The sequence below is a fragment of the Myxocyprinus asiaticus genome, chromosome 22, assembly GCF_019703515.2.
Source record: "Myxocyprinus asiaticus isolate MX2 ecotype Aquarium Trade chromosome 22, UBuf_Myxa_2, whole genome shotgun sequence".
Classification (NCBI taxonomy): Eukaryota; Metazoa; Chordata; class Actinopteri; order Cypriniformes; family Catostomidae; genus Myxocyprinus; species Myxocyprinus asiaticus.
Window position 1 is genome coordinate 25,866,046 of NC_059365.1, and position 22,246 is coordinate 25,888,291.

Here is a 22,246-nt window from a genome sequence, read left to right on the forward strand (position 1 = left end):
TGGAGGAAACAGGTAGACAAGTATCCATATCCACAGTAAAACAAGTCCTATATCAACATAATCTGAAAGGCTGCTCAGCAAGGAAGATGCCACTGCTCCAAAACCGCCATAAAAGACTACTGTTTGCAAGTGCTCATGTGGACAAAGATCTTACTTTTTGGAGAAATGTCCACTGGTCTAATGAATCAAAAATTGAACAGTTTGGTCATAATGACCATCGTTATGTTTGGAGGAAAAAGGGTGAGGCTCGCAAGCCAAAGAACACCATCCCAACCGTGAAGCATGGGGGTGGCAGCATCATAGTGTGTGTATATGTGTGTGTGTGTGTGTGTGTGTGTGTGTGTGTGTGTGTGTGTGTGTGTGTGTGTGTGTGAGACTAAAAGCTTTTTGGGCTGTCAATGGCCAGAAAATGATGAAGGTGTAAAATGTGCATTTAATTATCCTGTCTGCACATATTGCTTGCATACATACAGAATGTAAAAACAGCATTTCATAAACACCCCAACATCGTTCCTGCATTATGGTAATGCGCTTCTAGCCTTTGTAGATGATAATGCAGACAGTTTGCGTTATGAAGATGATATTCAAAAGCACACCCTGTGGGCATTGTTTATCTCATGTAAAGCTCCCTAATACCTAGAACACAATTAAGAAAATTGATAAAATCATAAATACTGCCCCAAGCTAATTGGGATCAGGCAAAGGGTTGAAAACATGTTTGTTGCCATGGTAATTAGGGTTTTTGCATGTTTGATGAGGGTAAGATAATTATATTGTGTAATTGTGTTTTCAGTCAGAATTGTTTATTTGTTTGTAAAAAATAAAAATAAACTTTTGCCAACAGGAATTATTTTGTTGCTATGAATAAATTATTTTTCAATTAAGGATGCTATCTTCAATTACAAGATTGAGATTGAACTGTCAGTTTTAGAGATATAAGCCAATTGCTTCATAATATATTTATACAGTTGTGCTGAAAAGTTTGCATACCCTGGCAGAAATTGTGAAATTTTGGCATTGATTTTGAAAACATGACTGATTGTGCAAAGAAACTGTCTTTTATTTAAGGATAGTGATCATATGAAACCATTTATTATCACATAGTTGTTTGGCTGCTTTTTAAATCATAATGATAACAGAAATCACCAGAATGGCCCTGATCAAAAGTTTACATACCCTTGAATGTTTGGCCTTGTTACAGACACACAAGGTGACACACACAGGTTTAAATGGCAATTAAAGGTTAATTTCCCACACCTGTGGCTTTTTAAATTGCAGTTAGTGTCTGTGTATAAATAGTCAATGAGTTTGTTAGCTTTCACGTGGATACACTGAGCAGGCTAGATACTGAGCCATGGGGAGCAGAAAAGAACTGTCAAAAGACCTGCGTAACAAGGTTATGGAACTTTATAAAGATGGAAAAGGATATAAAAAGATATCCAAAGCCTTGAAAATGCCAGTCAGTACTGTTCAATCACTTGTTAAGAAGTGGAAAATTCGGGGATTTCTTGATACCAAGCCAAGGTCAGGTAGACCAAGAAAGATTTCAGCCACAACTGCCAGAAGAATTGTTCGGGATACAAAGAAAAACCCACAGGTAACCTCAGGAGAAATACATGCTGCTCTGGAAAAAGACGGTTTGGTTCTTTCAAGGAGCTCAATACTTGTTGACCCCTCTCCAAACATAGCACTTTTGGTTGTGACCATAAAGCTCTATTTTGGTCTCGTCACTCCAAATTACAGTGTGCCAGAAGCTTTGAGGCGTGTCAAGGTGTTGTCGGGCATATTGTAACCGGGCTTTTTTGTGGCATTGGCTTCTTTCTGGCAACTCGACCATGCAGCTCATTTTTGTTCAAGTTTCCTCGTATTGTGCTCCTTGAAACAACCACAATTTCGGCCGGGGTATGCAAACTTCTGAGCACAACTGTATATATATAAAATGGAATTTCACAATATCATGAATAATTGTTTTTGATAGTGTTTGCTGTCACTCCGTGGCATAAATAAATATATAAATAAATTATTCCTGTTCTCATTCTTTAAGGAAGAGCCATATGCATGCTGACTCAATTACTTTTTATGATAACGAGTTTTGTGTTTATTCTTTGCTGACTTACAGTTGTTTTGCAGCAACATGCAATTTTCGAACAGGTGCCTCTCTCCCTTTATGTCTCTCCCTCTCTTTATCTCTCTTTCTTTCTCTCTATTTCTCTTTTATACTTTTATATTAGTTATTTGATGAAGAACTCAACTGTTGATGAAGTACATTCTGTAGGTATGCAGTTGTGTAGTTTGCATTTTCAGACATACATTTGCCATTTTGCCTTGTCCTTTGACCCATGCTGACAACAATTAAAAAATTAAAGTAACATTTATTCACGAGAAACCACTTTTTTAGTACCTATTGCACTTACACTTGAAAAGATCCACTCGGCTCACCGTTCTCGTCACACCAATCTGATGACTCTGTGGCCTTATGGAATAGCATAGTGTCCAAGGATTGCACACTTCAGAATCTCAGTAGATGCAGTGGGTGATCCAGGTATTGTTCACCTACTGTATCTTGAATACTGAGTTTTCGGACAGTCCTACTCATTTGATGTAATGCTTTTTGCATACTGTGCAGTGAATCACATACACCGATGAGCCAAAATATTATGACCACTCACAAGTGAAGTGAATAACGTTGATCATCTCCTAACAAGGCCACACGTCAAGGTCTGGGTAAATTAGATGGTAAGCGAACAATCAGTTCTCGTAGTCAACATGTTGAATGCTGAAGAATTGACCAGTAGTAAAGACCTGAGCGACTTTGACAAGGGCCTAATTGTTATGGCCAGAAAACTGGGAACATCTCAGAAATGCCAAGGTGTGTGGGGTGCTCCCAGTCAGCAGTGGTGAGTACCAACCAACAGTGGTCCAAGGAGGGACAAACCACAAACCAGCGACAGGGTGTTGGGCTCCCAAGGCTCATCGATGCGCGAGGGCTATCCCGTCTGATCCGAACCGACCAAAGGTCTACTGTGGCACAAGTCACAGAAAATGTTAATGATGGTTACGGGAGGAATGTGTCACAACACACAGTGCATCACACCCTGCTGCGTATGGGGGTGCGTAGCTGCATACCGGTCAGAGTGCCCATGATGACACCTGTCCACCGTCGAAAGTTTCTACAGTGGGCACTCGAGCATCAGAACTGGACCTTGGAGCAGTGGTAGAAGGTATGATGAGTCCTGTTTTCTTTTACCTCTCATGGATGGCCATGTAAGTGTTCGCCATTTACCTGGGAAAGTGATGACACCAGGATTCTCTGTGGGAAGATGACACGCTGTTGGACGGAGTTTGATGCTCTGGGGTATGTTCTTCTGGGAAACCCTTGATCCGGCCATTTATGTGGATGTCCACTTGGCACGTGCCACCTACGTAAACATTGTTGCAGACCAGGTACACCCCTTCATGGCAATGGTGTCCTCTTATGGCCGTGGTCTCTTTCAGCAGGATAATGCTTCCTGCCACACTGCACACATTGTTCGGGAATGGTTTGAGGAACATGATGAAGAGTTCAAGGTGTTGCCCTGGTCTCCAAATTCCCCAGATATCACCTGCCTAATATGCTGTTGGAGGACCAACAGCATATTAGGCAGGTGGTCATAATGTTTTGGCTCATCTGTGTATATAAATATACACACCCATACACTTCATCAGCCATAAACTTATCCTTACCCTACCCTTATCATATCATGAAAAGATATGGTGCGGGCACTTGTTCTTGAACTTGAAGGCAGCTAAACTATTTACCACTATTATGAGCTGTACTTTCCTACTCCTCCACACTGTACACATAATCCTTGTGTCTCAGCACCAAACACGACATGCACGTCGGAAACCCTAAGGGAGTCGAAAAGAGCCAGACTGTCGACGCTCATTATATCTTACTAAGAAAGAACAAGACACGCACACACATAATCATACACAAAACACTCATTTCTCCCTATAAGGCAAGGCCTGTCAGGTTAGTGGTGCAGGCCTGGAGTGAAGAGACCTTTGCTAGGCTGGAAAGGTTATGTAGAAGTGGCTTATTCTCTTTCTTCCGCTGCGTTGCTGTACCCTCTGCGTGTTTCAGTCCGGCTTTGTCTTCCTCTTCATACTGCCTGACACCTCAGTGGCATTTACAGAAGAAGAGAGAAGGGTGCCCGATATCTCTTTGTCTCAGTATACAGGAAGCTGTCCCACCTGTTTGTATGGTGCCTTCAAGTCAAGGTGGAATGATCGTGTTTACAAGATGAGAGCACAGTGAATGCCAGTGGGAAACTAGTTCAGCCCCAAGTTTAAGAGATGGGGGTTTTCAATTATAGAATCATGGCAGAACCGGAAATTAATTGCTATTGATTCAGAAAGGTTGTAATTGTGAATGTTGGCAGCATAATTTAGTTTGTATGTATTTTGTGTACTGTTGATGAACAATAGCAATGTAGCTTGCCAGAAAATACTACTCATTGCGCCAGTACATGGAACAACAGGCTTGTGCAACTCAACTACAGAACAAGAATAATAAAACACATAGAATAAACTAAATTGCATCATTTTCTCTCTTTAATTTATTGCACTAGGTCTAATAGGCTTATTTTTCTTGTCAGGAAGGGAAGAGGGAAAGAAATATGAAATTGGTCTTTTTTAAAAAATTTTATTCATTTTATTCCAAAGTCATTTGCACAACATAATTCAAATTTCTGAACTTGTAAGTTGGAACTTCCCAGGAGTACTTGAAGGCAGAATGAGGCCAGCCTTTCCTGTTGAACATCCTGGTATGCAGTCACTGGAAGTATTTAGGATGGGAGCTGTCTTTTCTGCTACCTCATTAATGCTTATGGAGATTGTGACTCAGTGGGGGTTTCACATCGATATCAGGAGCCATCTTGATGATTCAATTACACAATCTCTGTCTGCTCCCTCTTTCAACAATCATCTTTTCATTCACTCTGCAGAAAAGGTACAACCATGTCCCCTTTAGTAGCAAATAAGCAGGCCCAGATGGAATCTTGCAACCTGGTCTCATTGAATCAAAATTATTCTTATGTTGCTCATTGTACATGTCATGGCAGTTTCCTGGTGAAATAGGCGCTACAGCAACAATTAATTTTATTTCACACAAATCACAAGTAAAACTGCCAATGGCCAGTTCATAAACATTTACTTTTTGCCATTTTCCTCACTCAATGATATTATGCATCGCTATAAATGCTATAATGCTATTATGACAAATCTAAACACATTTATTATTGTGCATGACTCGTAAAGAGATACATTCTAACCTTTGCATTACATAACAACTATATTTAACCCTCTGGGGTCTGAGGGTGTTTTGGGCCCTGGAGAAGTTTTGACATGCCTTGACATTTGTGCTTTTTTCAGTTGCTTAAACATATTAATGGCTAAAGTCTGATAACACTGTATTTAGCACAAACTGGGCTACAATAATATGTGAACAACATGTATGTACATGTTTGTATTTTTGAGAAAATAACATTTATGCGTGGTTTTTGAAAAAACACAAATTTTAAGTCACTGAAATAAGGCCATATAACATATACTAAACATTTGTTCACAAGACTTTTGAGATCTGGATCTTGTAGCCTAGAGTTTTTGCTACAAAAATGATGTGAAAACCATCCTGATCACTCATTCATACAAAACAATATAGTCATTTAACTTTTGTAAGACACTTTTAGTGTTAGAAAGGTCATAAGCGAGGAGGCGTGGATGATCATGAATATTGATGTGATTCACACCTGAGGAGACAAAGACCAATCCACAAATCTTCCCTTAACAAAATCAAGTTTAAGTTAAAAGAAGTAATCTGACTATACATTTTCTTTACATAAAGAATTTACTTAAAAACTTTAGACCTACACTACAGTTTAAAAGTTTTAGATTGGTAAGATTTTTTATGCTTTTAAAAGAAGTCTCTTCTGCTCACCAAGGCTGCATTTATTTGATCCAAAATACAGCAAAAACAGTGATATTGTGAAATATTTTTACAATTTAAGATAACTTTTCTATTTGAATATATTGTAAAATGCAATTTATTCCTGTGATCAAAGCTGAATTTTCAGCATCATTACTGCAGTCTTCAGTGTCACATGATCTTCAGAAATCATTCTAATATGCTGATTTTCTAATATGGGCATATTTACAGCACATTTTACACATTTACACCCGAACAGATATTTGCAAGCACAAGCTTCGTTGATGATAATGAGGCAGCATAAACACTAGTTAAAATATAATCTAAACATTCATATTATTTTTATATCATATTACATATCATATTTATATCATACAGCATACAATTTAAATACCTGCTTTAGCCGAAACAACATTTAAATGTAACTACAACTTGCCTATTAGGACATATTTCAAATTTCAATACTTTGAATACTGGCTGGCAAGTCTGGAAATAGTCCAACTAGTAAAATATGTACGTTTATATAAAATAGCATGTCAACTAATATGTAAGTAAAACTGAATGACTTACTCATCTGAAATTGTATCCTCGGCTGGATCAAATCGCTCTTCAAAATGCAAACGTTCTTTGTCGGATTCCCGCTCTTCTTATGAGGAAAGCATGAACTCTTCATCACTATCCAGGACCATCTGTAGAGCTTCCTCACCTGTGTAGCATGCCATCTTCTAAACACGCAGAAAAGTGAATGGACTTGTTGCTTTTTAAGGCATTGTTGGGGGCGTTTACCATTTGCATTGATCGCCTCAGTACATTACCGTATGAATAGCTCCCTCTGCCAGTGGGTGTGATCACATTAGAGATAACTAGCTGAGCCAGGAGAAACTGTACATCGCTTTGTTTCATACAGATTACATTGCAGGAGAATATTTGTTTTAAAAGTGAATTGTTTTATTTAAAAGTAGACATTTTAAGCTTTCTTTAGACATATGTTTCATGTTTGTCTGATAAATATTCGTGGAGTTTCAGTTCATTTTTGTGACGTGTTTCAGAAAGATGCTCGCGGAGACAGAGATGGCTGAAAGCGCACCCTGTTTATTTTCTTTATTTTACAAAAGCACAAGGTTTTGTTATTATTGTGAGTGTACACAAATAAAAGTAGACCCTTTATAGTCTCTAATGATGTCTTACACTTGTCTGTATGGCCAAAAATGACGCTGTTATGAGGAAAAAATCAAGCTGGACGCGTCCATCAACCCCAGAGGGTTAAAAGCTTGTTCGAGTTTGTTCAGATCGCACGGCAGCTCAACTGATTGAGCGTTGCAGCAAAGGACCGGGGTACGAGTCCTGAAGAGTACACAATTCAACACGTTGGGTCATAGAAGCACCACAAAATGGCATGGTTGCTCAAGAAATTGCGTTTTTTGGCACACTTGCTTTTTCATGACATTATTGATTAGGTTTAGGTTTAAGGTTTAGGGTAGGGAAGAAGATTTTGTGGATCTAAAACTTGAGTATTAACCTTAAAAGCCTACACTGTGTGGGAAAAAATGTAACTCGCTTTAAGCGCCACTCAGTGGACATTTTACCTCGGAACTGCTGCAATACTTGTAAGGAACCAAATAATATAATTCTGCAAAACTTTCACCACAGTCATGTAATTTTTGTGAGTTCAAGCCTAGTAGGTATAGCCGCAGGCCGGAGATATTCCAAATGGTGGCGGAATCTCCAAAAGAGGCTGGGGTTACTCCAAAAGGTGGCGTCATTTCCACTCACGTTTAGGGAAAAGGTTAGTTTAAGGGCGTCCTATATCTTTGCTAGTGGTTTGGAGCTCCTGCCCCTTTTTGAAGCTTTGCCTGCACCTATATCCTTCTCGTTCAGGCTGGAATTTGCAGACATTATTTTCACAGATTTTGGGGGGAAACCTGCAGAAATTTGTGGAATGGATAATCATAAAATCATGTTAAATAGAGCTGAGTGTTCCGAGTCATAGCCAAAATAATAATAAAATTAGCCAAAATATGTAATAAACCAACATTCAAGGTACAGGGAATGTGTAGAACTTTGTGAATGATAGATGTGTGAGTTCTGTGGAGTTCTGCAGTCAAAGATCATAGCAATATAGGTGTTTGGTGCAGTCAGAATGATGATGAGTCACCATTGTAGAGTATGTGTTACTAGAGTCTGTGTCACTGCATATAATGAAGTCCTGCCTGTGGTATTTGTTCAATGCATGTGTGCTGTTAGAATTGTGCTTCTGGACAACTTATTGTGCTGGAATTGATCCACTCTTCCACATTTTTCTCATTTGCCCTCTCTTTTCTCTCTCTCTCTCCGACACTTCAGGATGCTGTGCGGGAGAACCACAAGAAGAGGGAGCTGGAGGAGAAGATCAAGAGAGCCAAGCTAGCAAAGGAGAAGGCTGAGCGAGAGAAGCAAGAGAGACAGCAGAAGAAGAAACAGCTGATTGACATGAACAAAGGTACGGCACTTCTGCACCTCTGGGACTGACTGCAGCCCAGAATACCATTTCACACAGTGCTGAGCACTGCAGGGGTGGTGGCTGTGATGGAGGGACAGGGCCACACTTCAGCTGTGAAAAATCACACTCTTTTCTTCATGTTCACGCACATTAAATGTACAGACAGATTAGACCTCACTGAGAATATTTGTTTATAGTCATTGTGCAATGGCTTCGAACATGGCTCTTCCAGTTTTAATTTAGAGTCAGAACTATCCATTTTATAGTAACATTTGTTACCCAAACAATTAAATATTAATACTTTAATTAACTGGTCATGGATTAGATTCCTAGGGAACACACATACAGAAAAAAATTATACTTTGTCTCCAATTAGGATAAAACTGTCTGCCAGATGCACACATGTAAAATGTACTGTAAATAAATGGATTATGAGTAGAACTAACATTTATGTAGATTACTTTGATGCATGACTTTGTTGTGACCATGGGGCCAAACTGACAGGCCACTGCCAGACAGGATGTAGGTCACATGTAAAGATAAGCTTCTCAGGTTCACATGCTCACTGTTTTTGTAGAGCAGACAGATAATGGATTGGCTGATTGCCTTTAGCCCTGCAAATGGAGTTGAGAGTTAACTCTTAAGTTTGTGCGAGCTCGTTTGGTTTCCTGCATTATTCCACAATGAAAAGAGGCCACTCTCACAATAGCTTAATTCAGTTTAGAATGAGAAACTGAATGGTTTTGAAGTAGAAATTGTGCTCTTTTCACCATATTTCAAGGTCTGTGTGTATATAACCCCTGCTAAATTGTGTTTTAAAGAGTCTAGTTTATAAAGGGAAGAAAAAAAGAAAAGGGTGTTTCAAGATGTCTCATACAGCTTGCAAATTCAGGACAAATTCTTGCTATTAGAGATGTAGAGTACTCACTGTACTGTACTATTCTGATCCTTACAATGAGACAGAAATTTCTGCCTCTGGCCGACAAGCTACTAACTTAAAATGTCACACTGAGCCCAGAACTTCTCACTGGCCTTACATCTGAAAAAAAAAAAAAAAAAAAAAAAATAATTCATGTAGAACTTCAGCTCTGTGTGGCTGTACAGAATCAGAATCAGTACAGGATGACTGATGCATGCTAGTTTCTGAAGAAGTGACCACATTGAATGCTGAGCATTCCGTAATGCAGATGGAAAGACAGTGGATAACAAACCCTATGGTGTTGTCAAGAATACCTTATGCAAACTAGCTCTTCCTCTATGATAGTCCATAATAAGTCTATCAGTGAACTGCTGTATTTTACTAACTATACTCATCAATAGATTTTCAGTGAGAAACTGACAGTAACAACACATGGCAAGGTTTTGTTGTACATTGGACACAATATAATAACTTTCATTAATAATTCATTGATAAGCATAATGGAGATCAAGCCATTTCTATTCAGTCAAATATGAATATGTATGAAGAGATGTCAAGCAAAGTTTCAGAACATTTCTTACTATGTGAATGTACATTATTAATTGCATGGAAGCATTATATAATGTTCTTGTAACAGTTGTTTGCGTTAATAATGGAAGTTATTATAAATTTTAGATGATTTTCAGCTTTGTTTGAAATACTGTACATATGTAGCTATATTCTGTATGTTTTCCATCTTGTCAGCAGCTGCCTGTTTTTCTGTCAGATGGGAATACAGATTTCACCTGCTGTTTTTGATCACCTGCAGAAAGGTGGTGAAATAATGCAGTAATTTGAAACAGTTTCAATTTTTATTCTGGGAAGCATTTATTTTTCACACAAGAAAAAAAAAACACAACGAGATAATTATTTTTGTGTATGTATATATATATTTATCTTAGAACATTAAATTATAAAACTGTAAAGATTGTTTTGTTATTCACAATAAAACAAAATAAAAAAATCTACGTATTAGACAGAGGAAACATTAATTAACTCAATCCCGCCCTAATTGAATACCATTCGGCAGCTAAGCTGGGTGTCTAACAGCAAATATAATTAAAATCAGTTCCCTGTCTGTCGCTCACTCGATGTTGTGTCGATGTAGTGACACTAGGGGTTCGATCTTGAGAGCCCCAATCACCTTTGCTTAAAATAGAAAAGGCCAATGAGAATTGGCGAGTGGAATTTGCATGCCACTCTCCACCCCCGGACATACGGGTATAAAAGGAGATGGCGTGCACCACTCATTCAGATTTTTTCTTCGAAGCCGAATGCATGCTTGTGTTCGTGCTCTCACCTTTCGCTTACGCTGCTGGATTTTACAGCGCATATCAGCGGTCACCCTCGCACGGTCGTGTGTTGTGCTTCCCCTGGGTGCTTCGGTGGCTGAGTCCGCAGGTGCTAAAAGAGTATATTCAAAAGTGAACATTTCCTTCTAAAAGAGCTCACGCAAACGCTTGGCATCTTTTTAACGATGTCCTTCTGCATTTGCGCTACTGGATGTGGCCGTTATCTCTCCACTCCGGACAGCCATGAAATCTGTCTCGAGTGTTTGGGGCACCAGCACGCCGAGGCAGCTTTCGTGGAAGGGTTAAGTTCTCATTGCGAGAACATGCCCAACAGAACATTGCGGTCGCGGCTCACTTCCTTCTTCATGAAGCAAGGAGCCACTGCGGCTGCTCCTCAACCCACTCCATCCTGGGCTGATGCTCAGCCAGCCGGGTCGGCAAGCACCGTGGGCGATCTGGATGTGGACATGGGAGCATTCTCAACGGCTCAACCCCAGCGGACCTCCCATCCCCCAGCACGCTCGTTCTATCTGGAAGAGCTGTCGAGCGATACAGGCGGTCCGCCTCAGGGCGATTTAATGTGTAGTTTGCGGCTCGCAACGAGGATGAGCTTTCGGTCGCAGCATCGGAGGGTGGGCCTCTGCTGTTGGAAGCAGACAAATCTTCTGAGCTCCCGCCCACGGGCAGTAGAGCACAGGATGAGCCGTCCTTACCCGGGCGGCTGCAAACTTCGGGCTGAAGTGGAACCCTCCACCCTGCCCTGAGTATTCGTGGCTGGATGATTGGTTTCTGGGCTCAGAGCGCGACTCACAGCCGTGCACCGCCCCGGTGCCTTTCTTCCCGAAAGTGCATGTGGAGCTAATGAAGTCATGGAAGGCACCTTTTTCTGCCCGTACATGCTTTGCCACTCAATAGTGGAGCGGCTAAGGTATATGTTGAGCTCCCCCAGTTAGAGTGCGCCGTAGCGGTGCATTTATGCCCGCAGGGTGCAGCCACCTGGCGCGACCAACCAAGGCTCCCTTCCAAGGCCTGTAAGTTCCCTTCCTCATTAATGACGAAGGCTTACAAGGCCACGAGTCAAGTCGCTTCCGCCCTGCACGCCATGGCCATCCTGCAGGTCCACCAGGCCAAGGCGCTGAAAGATCTGCACGAGGGTAGAACCGACCCAGGGCTGATGCAGGAACTGCATACTGCAATCGACGAAAGTCACGGCACGTGCCCTGGGCCAGACGATGTCCACTCTTGTGGTCCAAGAGCAGCACCTGTGGCTCAACCTTGCGGAGATGCGTGATGCCGAGGAAGTCCGCTTTCTTGATGCGGCCATCTCCCAAGGGGGGCTTTTTGGCAACACCGTCGAGGATTTCACCCATCAGTTGTCGATGGTGAGGAAGCAGGCCAATGCGATTAAGCACATTTTGCCACGGTGCGACTCGGCCGCCTTCAGGCCTCCAAAGTCCCGCACCCGTCTGCTTCTCGCCAGAGCTGTTCCCCTGCAATGCCGGCCCCGGCTCCCGTATCATCAGAGCCTGTATGCTGGCCTCAGAGAAGAAGATCCTCCTGCGGGAAGTCAGCTCCACCTGCCCGTCAGCTGGCCTCCAAGAAGCCCGGACGGGCTTTGAGGCAGCCCTGGCATGGGCAACCCGGGGATGAGGTGACTGACTCCGACCGGTTTGGCCCGGGTGAACTCTCCAGCCCCACCATCGCCCCTGGGCCAGCGCATGGTAAGTATTATATCACCGGGTGCCCTCTGGGCCTCAGCACCCACATGGTCAGTAAAACAGCAGTTTCCTCATTCCCTGGGTCAGTGCGCTCACAACGGCAGGTGCTGGAAGTATTTTCGGTGAATCAGGCGAACGCGAGTACCTCCCATTCCCTCGTTCTCCGTCAAGAGACAGCCGGTGAACAGGTAAATGTGCTGGTCTCTAGGATCGCTCGTCTGCCCCAGTCACTGGCCACCGTTGCGGGCTTGCGGAGCAGCACGTCCCCCCTGGGCTGTCTTCTAGGTGAGACGCCTGCTCTGCCTTGCCGCGAACCACCCCGCCCGGGCACGGTAATTCCAGTCATCCCCTAGGTGCCGGAATCGGGAGGCCTGGTTAGCGCTCTCTAGCCCCTCGCTGTGGCTCATCAGGACAATTCACCTCAGCTACGCGATCCAGATTGCCAGACACCCGCCCAGGTTCAGTGGCATCCTCTCCACTACGGTGCGGGGCAAGGGTGTCTCCGTCCTCCAGGCGGAGGTTGCCACCCTTCTGGTGAAGGGAGCAATAGAGCCCATCCCCATAGCCGAGTTGCGCAAGGACTTGTACAGCCCTTATTTTATCGTGCCCAAGAGAGGGGGAGGGTCGTGGCCAATCTTGGATCTGCAAGCCTTACACAGACTTCTGTTCGAGATGTTAACGCAGAAGTGCATCCTGGCATCAGTACGACATCAGGATTGGTTCGCGGCCATTGATCTGAAGGACACGTACTTTCACGTATCGATCCTTCCTTGACACAGACATTTCGGTTTGCCTTCGAGGGATGAGCATACCAGTACAAGGTCCTCCCCTTCAGTCTGTCCCTGTCCCCTCGCATCTTTACCAAGGTCGCAGAGGCTGCCCTGGCCCCGCTGAGGGAGAAGGGCATTCACATTCTCAATTATCTCGACGACTGGCTAATCCTAGCTCACTCATGAGATATATTGTGGTGCACAGGGACCTTGTGCTTCAGCACCTCGACCGACTCGGGCTTCGGGCCAACTGGGAGAAGAGCAAGCTCTCCCCTGTGCAGAGCATCTCTTTTCTCGGTATGGAGTTGGACTCGGTCACTCTCAAGGCACATCTTATGACCAAACATGCTCAATCAGTGCTGACCTGTCAGGCAGATGGTAGGGGTGCCAGTGAAACAATTTCAGAGGCTCCTGGGACATATGCCATCCTCAGCAGCGGTTCTCCACCTCGGGTTGATGCATATGAGACCGCTTCAGCACTGGCTACAGACTCGAGTCCCGAGGTGGGCATGGCGCCACGGCACCCAGCGTGTGACCATCACACCGCAGTGCCGTCAGACTTTCAGCCCTTGGTCGGACCTGCCGTTTCTGTCGTGGTCACGACAGACACCTCAAACTCGGGCTGGGGCACCGTGTGCAACGGGCAGGCAGTCTTGGGGCTCTGGACAGTTGCTGGCGGAATTTCTGGCCCTGCGGAGGCTTCGTCAACACAACGACTGCGGCGTACATAAACCACCAAGGCAGCGTATGCTCGAGTCGCATGTCGCAACTCTCCTGCTGCCTCCTCCTCTGGAATCAGCAGACGTTGAAGTTGCTGCGAGCCACTCACCTTCCGGGCATCCTCAACTGTGCAGTGGACGTGCTCTCACGGCAGGTAACGCTTCGTGGGGAGTTGGGACTCCACCCCCACATAGTCCAGCTGATTTGGGAGAGATTCGGGGAGGTGCAGGTAGACCTGTTTGCCTCCCAAAAGTTCTCTCACTGCCCCCTTTGGCACTCCCTGTCCGAGGCTCCCCTCGGCCTGGGTGCCTCGGCACACAGCTGGCCTCGGGGGCTGCGCAAGTATATCTCCTCCAGTGAGCCTCATTGCACGGACCCTGTGCAAAGTCAGGGAGGACAAGTAGCAAGGCCTGTTCGTTGCGCAACCGGACTTGGTTCTCGGATCTGATGCTCCTGGTAGTAGCACCTTCCTGGCGTATTCCCCTGAGGCAGGACTTTCTCACTCAGGGGCAGGGCACGCTCCAGCACCCATGGCCGGACCTCTGGAATCTCCACATCTGGCTCCTGGACGGGACGTGGAAGACCTAGCGGGTCTTCCACCAGTGGTGGTAAGCACGATCACTCAGGCCAGAGTCTCCTCTACGAGGCGGCTGTATGCCTTGAAGTGGAGTCTCTTCACGAACTGGTGTTCTTCGCATGAGGAAGACCCACAGAGATGTGCCGTCGGGTCTGTGATGTCTTTCCTTCAGGAAGGGCTGGAGAGACGGCTGTCTCCCTCTACCCTGAAAGTTTACGTGGCTGCCATAGCAGCTTACCACGACACACTGGACAGGAGGCCCTCATGACAGCGCGACCTGATCAACAGGTTCCTCAAGGGCGCGAGGAGGTTGAATCCTCCTAGACTGTGCCTGATTCCCTCTTGGGATCTCTCTGTGGTCCTACCTGCCCTACAGAGAGCCCCCTTTGAGCCCCTGGAGCAGGCCGAGCTCAGTATTTTGTCTCTGAAGACGGCCCTCCTGGTGGTGCTCACTTACATCAAGAGGGTGGGGGACCTGCAGGTGCTCTCTGTTACCAGAGAATGCCTGGAGTTTGGGCAGGCACACTCTCAGTGATCTTGAGACCCCAGCCCGGTTACGTACCCAAAGTTCCCACCACTCCTTTTCGGGACCAGGTGGTGAAACTGCAAGCACTCCCTTCTGGGGAGGAAGACCTGGCCTTGTCGTTGCTGTGTCCAGTTTGCACCCTGTGAATCTATCTGGACTGTACATGGAGCTTTAGATGCTCGGAGCAGCTCTTTGTCTGTTTTGGAGGACAGCAAAAGGGGAAAGCTGTCTTCAAGCAGAGGCTAACCCATTGGATTGTGGATGCCATTTCTCTTGTATACCAATCTCAGGACTTGCCATTCACCTTGGGAGTCCTGGTGCACTCCACTAGAGGTGTTGCGTCCTCCAGGGCACTGGCAAGGGGGACCTCTCTAGCAGACATATGCAGAGCTGCGGGTTGGGCTACACCCATACCTTTGCAAGGTTTTATAACCTATGCATAGACCCGGTTTAGACCCGAGTGTTACACGGTAACAGCAGGTAGACCGCGCGGCTGGTTGTGTGTACCGCTTGAATTGTGCCTTTCCCCTTTTTCAAAGGTGATAATGTGTGCCTTTTTGTCCACAACAGTTCCCCGTATTCGGTGAACCCCGGACACCTCTTTAATTCTTAAGCACTGTTCGGTGACGAACTCGGCGGAGGAGTAATGACAACAAGCCCAGTACTCATGGTATGCCCCTTTTCAGGTGAGCCCGTGTGCTCGGGCTCAGTGCTCCATGCATGGTGATTCCCCCTTGGTAATCCCGTATGATGAGTTTCCACTGTTCAGTTTCCCCTAAGGTGAAACCTGTGTTTCCCCTTGCCAGAGCTTTCTCTTCCTCGGCCACTGTGGCTGCATACCCTCTTTGTAGATAGGGTCCTCTGGTGGTATCATTCCATATGTGAACTTACCTGTTGGTAAGTCCATGTGAGGTATTCTCCACATGTTAACCTCCCTCCGTTAGGATGTGGTCTCCGTAGTGCTCTCCTTCCTGGAGAGGGAAGAGTGCTTCCCAGCGCTATTCTAGAAAGTGCTCAGCGGGAAATTGCTTAACAGCAAATCAGGAAAGGCACCGCCGGTAGCCTACTTGGGTAAGTGCCTCCTCCCCCCTTAACAGGACGAGGGAGACGCCTTACCTAACTCGCTGGAAGGTCACGACGTGGTTGAGTGCTTGCTGCGAGGCATGCAGCAGCTTGCCCATGTCCACTCTTCTGTACCTTATGACACAGTTCAGCGCCTGCAGCGTTTCCTATAGGAACCCCTAGTGTCACTACATTGACACAACGTCGTGTAAGTGACAGACAGGGAATGTCTTGGTTATTGATGTAACCTCTGTTCCTTGATGGAAGGAACGAGATGTTGTGTCCCTCCTGCCACGGCGCTGAACTGGCCGCTGACATGGCTGGGACTTTCTATCGGCTCCTCAGCATAAATCTGAATGAGTGGTGCACGCCATCTTCTTTTATAGCCGTATGTCCGGGGGAGGAGAGTGGCATGCAAATTCCAAGAACTTATCCACCACTTGTGTGTCTGCCTGTTCTGAATTTTGGCCTTCTGGCATTCCAGGGTCATGGTTGAGGGTCACTACAAGTGTTTTTACCCACATGTTTTACACTGGCCCAAGACAAAACCATTCACATTTCAACAGCCACACAAAGCACCCATGCTATCTTTGAGCTGAATAAGGCATGGCATAAGACACATATACCACATATATATTTGTGTCTATTTTTCTAAGTATGTGAGGATTTACCCTACCAACATTTACCCTGCTATTTTTTACAAATATAACGTTACATGTTTGGCTCAGTGGAGGCATGTTTTGGCTGAGGTCAAACAGAGACATGACCCAGCCCAATTATTCTGTTTATCTGAACCAGTTCAGTAACAAACACAGCACATCTTCTATTAACGAAAGGATAAATTCTGTCCACTCTTTCTTTTTGATTACAGCCCTCTAAAAATATTTACATTTTGCTCACATCAGTTGTGGAAATCCTGGAAATATCATGGAATTTTACAATTGTGATTTCCAGGCTTGAAAAAGTCAATTTCACAGCATAGTGGATATGGATTATTGTAGTTACGCTAAACTCTACTTGAAAGGAATGTTCCGGGTTCAGTACAATTTAAGCTTAATCGACAGCATTTGTGGCATAATGTTAATTACCACAAAAATTAATTTTGACTCGTTCCTCCTTTTCTTAAAAAAAAGCAGAAATCTGGGTTACAGTGAGGCACTTATAATGAAAGTGAATGGGGACCAATATTTGAACATTAAAATACTCACTGTTTCTAAAGTATAGCCACACGACATAAAAGATATGCATGTAAACATGATTTTAGTGTGATAAAATGTTTAAAGTTATAGCCAATTTTACAACTTCGTTACCATTACCATGTAATGACAACAAACCCTAAAACGACTGTAAAAATTACAATTTAAACAACTGTACAGCTCAAATAACACACAAGTTTTAACAGAAGAATTAATGCAAGCACTTTTATAAAATTATAAGCTTCACATTTATGTGTTTATACCCTCCAAAAATTGGCCACATTCACTTTCATTGTCTCCATTCACTTCCATTGTAAATGCCTCACTGTTATCCAGATTTTTGCTTTTTCTTTAAAAAAGAAAGAAAGAAAGAACGAGTCGAAATACATTTTTGTGGTAATCAACATTATGTGACAATTGCTGAACCCGGAACATTCCTTTAATTGACAAGGATAGTTTAGGCTCAATTAAATGATTTTTAATCATATAGATATAATTCTTATCCAGTAATCACAAACAGTTAAAGTCATGCAAAAATCATGGAAATCGAATTCTAAAAAGTTGTCACATGGAGAGAGACATCCTTACAAATGCAACTCTTTGAGATAGACTTAACTTTCTTCTTTTTTATTATTTTGTTGTTATCATCTTTTTACTACAGGTGATTTTAATCCAAAGGTCAGGTAGAAAAGAGAGTATGTTGTTGTTGATTCCGGTCACTCGCTGAGTCATCGTGAATTGCATCATCCATGGGGCATATAAAACCAGGCGGTATAATAAATGATGTTGTTAAATAAGACTGGCACACATCTGCTGGAGTCCGAAAGAAAGTCGCTTTATTTTCCACAAAAGTGTTGGAAAAAAATAAGTATCAGATTAAAGGATTAAAAGGAAGATTAGTTTATTGTTTTGAATTGTCTTATATATGATGATAGCTGTCATTATCTGTGTGGTTGCCCAGAGTTCATAAGGTCTGTCTGTTGGTGTGTTTCTGATTGAATACAAGGCTTTATGTCTACATTTTCTATAACCCATTACAATTCATTCACTACCCTCAGTCGCAAACAGACAGTCAATAGATTTATTTGTTATTATATCTGTGTAGCTTACAGCCTAAGTTCAGTATTGTGTTTGTAAGCAAAAAAAATATATTATCTCTAAAGGTTAAATGGGTCATTTCTGTGCCACTAAACAGAACCAAACAGAATTTCAAATATAATAACTGTTTTTAAACAAGTTTCAAACACTTCCCCCATTGCTCGGACAAACACGTATCCCCACCCCAAGCACAGGTCGTTGGTTGAGCACTGGCCAGTCAGACTGCTCAAACAAGTAGTATAAAAATGGCCAGTGATGGATAAATTTCTTAAACATAGTAACCCACTACAAATTACTATTTATTTATATAAATTGTTATCAGATTTCTTTACTAATTACTTCATTGAAAAAGCAATCGCAACACTAATTACTTTACTTTTAAGTTACTTTCTAAAACACTTTTCCGCTGAACAAAGTCAAAATAATATCTATATTTCTTCCTTGTTCATTGTTACACACAAGTCATACACTCATAACCTCACATATCTCCTTCACAATGACTCGTTACGGGGCCATAATTCATGTATTCTACATAAATAATATTTTAGAAATAAGCATAATCCTATAGCAGACATGGGCAATTTACAGCCCGCCACATGGTTTAATCTGGTCCGTGTCTGGTTTTTCCTAAAAACTTTTTTTTATTTTTTTATATTTCAGTTATCTTGCATTGGGATCTAACATGCCTCCACAAAGGTTTAACATTCTCAGGGTTGCCAGATTTGAGATGCAAACCCCCCAATTAGAGATTAATACTTGAGCAAATTGGAAATATTCCGCCTAATGTTATACTTGTTTAATCTGGGAACCATGCACGCGCTCTTTCTAGCTCTCTACCTCTCTACCAAATTTAGCGATATCTAGTGCGATATTCTGCTCAAGGAAAGGTGTTATATGGCCACTCTGTGTCCATTCTTGAGGCTGCTTGTTCTGTTTGGTGCTACTAAGTTTGCAGGCAAACTTTCTTAGTGATAAAGAAATGTGTTTTTTATTTGTGCAATTTAGAAAAGTCACTTGCACCTGTATTTTAATCTAACTCTTGCAGTGACCATTTATCATAGTCATGCAGTCTGTTTTATTAAGTTGTACATCATGATCCTTTTAGCGCTTAAACGGGTAATGTTTTGAGAAAAAATAACTTAACTGGCACACTTTACAACAAACATTAAAATCATTTTAACTTTTAATTAAATTTTATTTATTAAAATAGATCCCTGATGTAGAGAGTGTTAAATTGAATAATAAATTACCAGGGAAGTAGGGATGGTAAAATAATATTTTATAATTATGCTCAGCCTTTATTCATTTTTTTTTTTTTTTTTTTTTATGACTGATAGAAAAGTATCTACCTTTGTAGAGCAATACAATACTTTAGGCAATTGCAGAATAGTCCCATTAGTCACAAATACACTTCATAAAATGGAATACACAACATTTCCGGGCTTAAAAGATACAAGAACCAAATAAACGAGGAACACTGTATCTCAAAAGGAGTACAATGTGGCCCCCCATGCACTACTTAAAGCCGATGTGGCCCCTATACCAAAAAAGTTACCCACCCCTGCCCTATAATGTACTTAAAAGTAATTATATTAATTGAAAGTCAGTAACTGTAATTTGACAAGAATTTAAAATGTAATGCATTACACTATATTTTGATTAAAAAGTAATTATATTACAGTAACTAATTAATTTGTAATTGGATAACACCCAACACTGGAAATAAAACATTTCATGTTTAAGAAATTGAACACACAGATCAGTGTAGGCCTTTTGATCTAGTCCAGTACTGTAGGTGCAGTAAAAGTATGCAGGTCCCCTGCCAAAAGGTAATTCTGTTAAAGGTTGTGACTTTAGAATATGTTAATATTTATGACGCAAGCAGAAAACCATGAAGAGCCACACACCCCACTGCCTTTTCCCTAATTGACAGCCCTATTTTTAATTAGTCATTGTGATATGCCATCTACCACATTGGTCATTATGAATAAGTGGATCAGATAAGTAATGCTGTGTAATGCTGAGCCGGGTATGGAATGTCATTATCTGTATTTTAGCTATCATATTAAATCTGGGCTGTCTGCAGGCTACAGTCTTGGTGCAGAGAAATGAGCTTCTGTCCTATATGCATATCAGCTCTCCCCATCAGCTCTTCAGTGTTATTTACACCATCTGTCAGGAAGCTCCTTCCTTTTTTGAAGAACAACATGTTACATCTCAAGCCTGCTGGATCCCAGGCATGAGCAATTTCCACTCAGGAAATCTTGGAGTGCATGACTGCTGGCATTGTGAATTTTTGTGGTTACCTTGAAAGACACCAACAAGGGCATGGAGCTTATCTGTTGTAGTGCATCAATTCTAATAAATAACCACATATTAGATTGTGCCGTATCAGCTGCAGGACAGTTGTGTACCTTAAGGCAATGATAGCATGGCAAATTTTACCATCAGTCTGACCAGTGACGAGTTAGTCGTCTCTAAATATCTCACATGCAAGGACTGAAGTAACTGATTTACAGAGATAAGCATCTGTGTAAGTCATGGTGACATCCAGGAAATCCACCATATTTCCATCAGTATTGTCTCTCTGACTACAGATTGGAGAAATAAATTTGAAACTTTCTGAAGCAAAAAGCTATAGACATATAGAGTCTGTTCTGAAACCTATGAACTGCCTTGCTGCATTCTATTTACCTAGGAAGCTGCTTTTAAGAAGGCATCTTAACAGAGATGGAACCTCATAAGTTGATTCAGATCGCTCTACATAGGTCACAACTCTGCATGCCATTTAAATAACGTTCCACATGGGAGACTCTTGTGCCCTTCAAGTGGACACGGAAGTATCGTAATTACGAGTTCTGAGCACATGAATGACCCAGTGATGTCATATTTATGAGTGGGAAACATGGAGTTGTAGATGATACCCGAGTTGCCGAGTTGGGACTTTGGAAGCGGCATGTCGACAGGAAAGATGATGGAAACAAATGATTTTGAAAAATTATTCCAACTTCTGTACTTTATTTCAAAATATTTTGTTTTTGTTTATGACAGTCAACTAGTGACTCACCATTCACGGTTAGTTTTAAGCAAATTAACTAATTATTTGTTAGATACCATGCATTATCAAAAAGTTGTGCATGAGTGATGCATGTAATTCACTTATGTTTATTCACCAGTACAACAGAAAATGAGCTTTTGCCATCGTTCATTGTGCATTTGTTGAGTTCGGCTTCTGCCTTATTTTGTATCCCACTTGAATGTGTGACATGTCATAGTAATGAATGCCCAACTTGGAGGTACGAGCTTCCCAGGTCCACTTGAAGACAGCATCTATTCATAATTAGTTCTTATAGAGTTTGCAGTTAGCATTTTGCTAAGCTAACGATCATAAGCGGGACACATTTCTAGAATCGATGTGGTTCCCTAATACATATGCCAAACAAATATTGGGTAAAATAGTTGATTTTTAATTAGATTTAATTTCAGTACTGAATGTATTCTAAGTATATTTTTGAAGCTGAAATGTGTAGCTTTTTTGGTGTTAAAATTCTTTCTTCTATCCCAGCTTAATATGTAGAGACAACTAAAAGTAAGCCATTTATAGGTTAATTTTCTCGAAAACTGTAAACACCGTGTCTCTGTGATGCTATAAAAATTTGCATGTTTGTTTTGAGCGACCCGTCCAGCCCGACGTAACAACATTGACTCATGTGAGGTACAGGAGGTGCTATCTTTTTGTTTGTGTTCGGAAAGCAGTTTGACAACAGTGTTTATTTTTGAAATTCTGTTCTGTGGCACTATTGGCACAGAAATTACACATTTCAGCTTTAAGAAACATTTCTCTCCCTTTGTTTGCCATCTTACCGTAAAATGCTGATTCCGTAG

The 22,246-nt window shown here is 42.4% G+C and overlaps 1 protein-coding gene across 7 annotated transcripts in view; it reads left to right on the plus strand.

Moving 5' to 3' along the window:
- The window catches only part of LOC127412971 (protein diaphanous homolog 2-like), a 625,488-nt gene that overhangs the window by 523,599 nt on the left and 79,643 nt on the right, over positions 1-22,246 (plus strand). For all 7 annotated transcript variants that reach the window (XM_051649717.1, XM_051649721.1, XM_051649722.1 and 4 more), the window contains one exon: positions 8,309-8,444. In XM_051649717.1, coding sequence (XP_051505677.1) covers positions 8,309-8,444 — 136 coding nt within the window. The remainder of the gene's footprint in view (positions 1-8,308; positions 8,445-22,246) is intronic.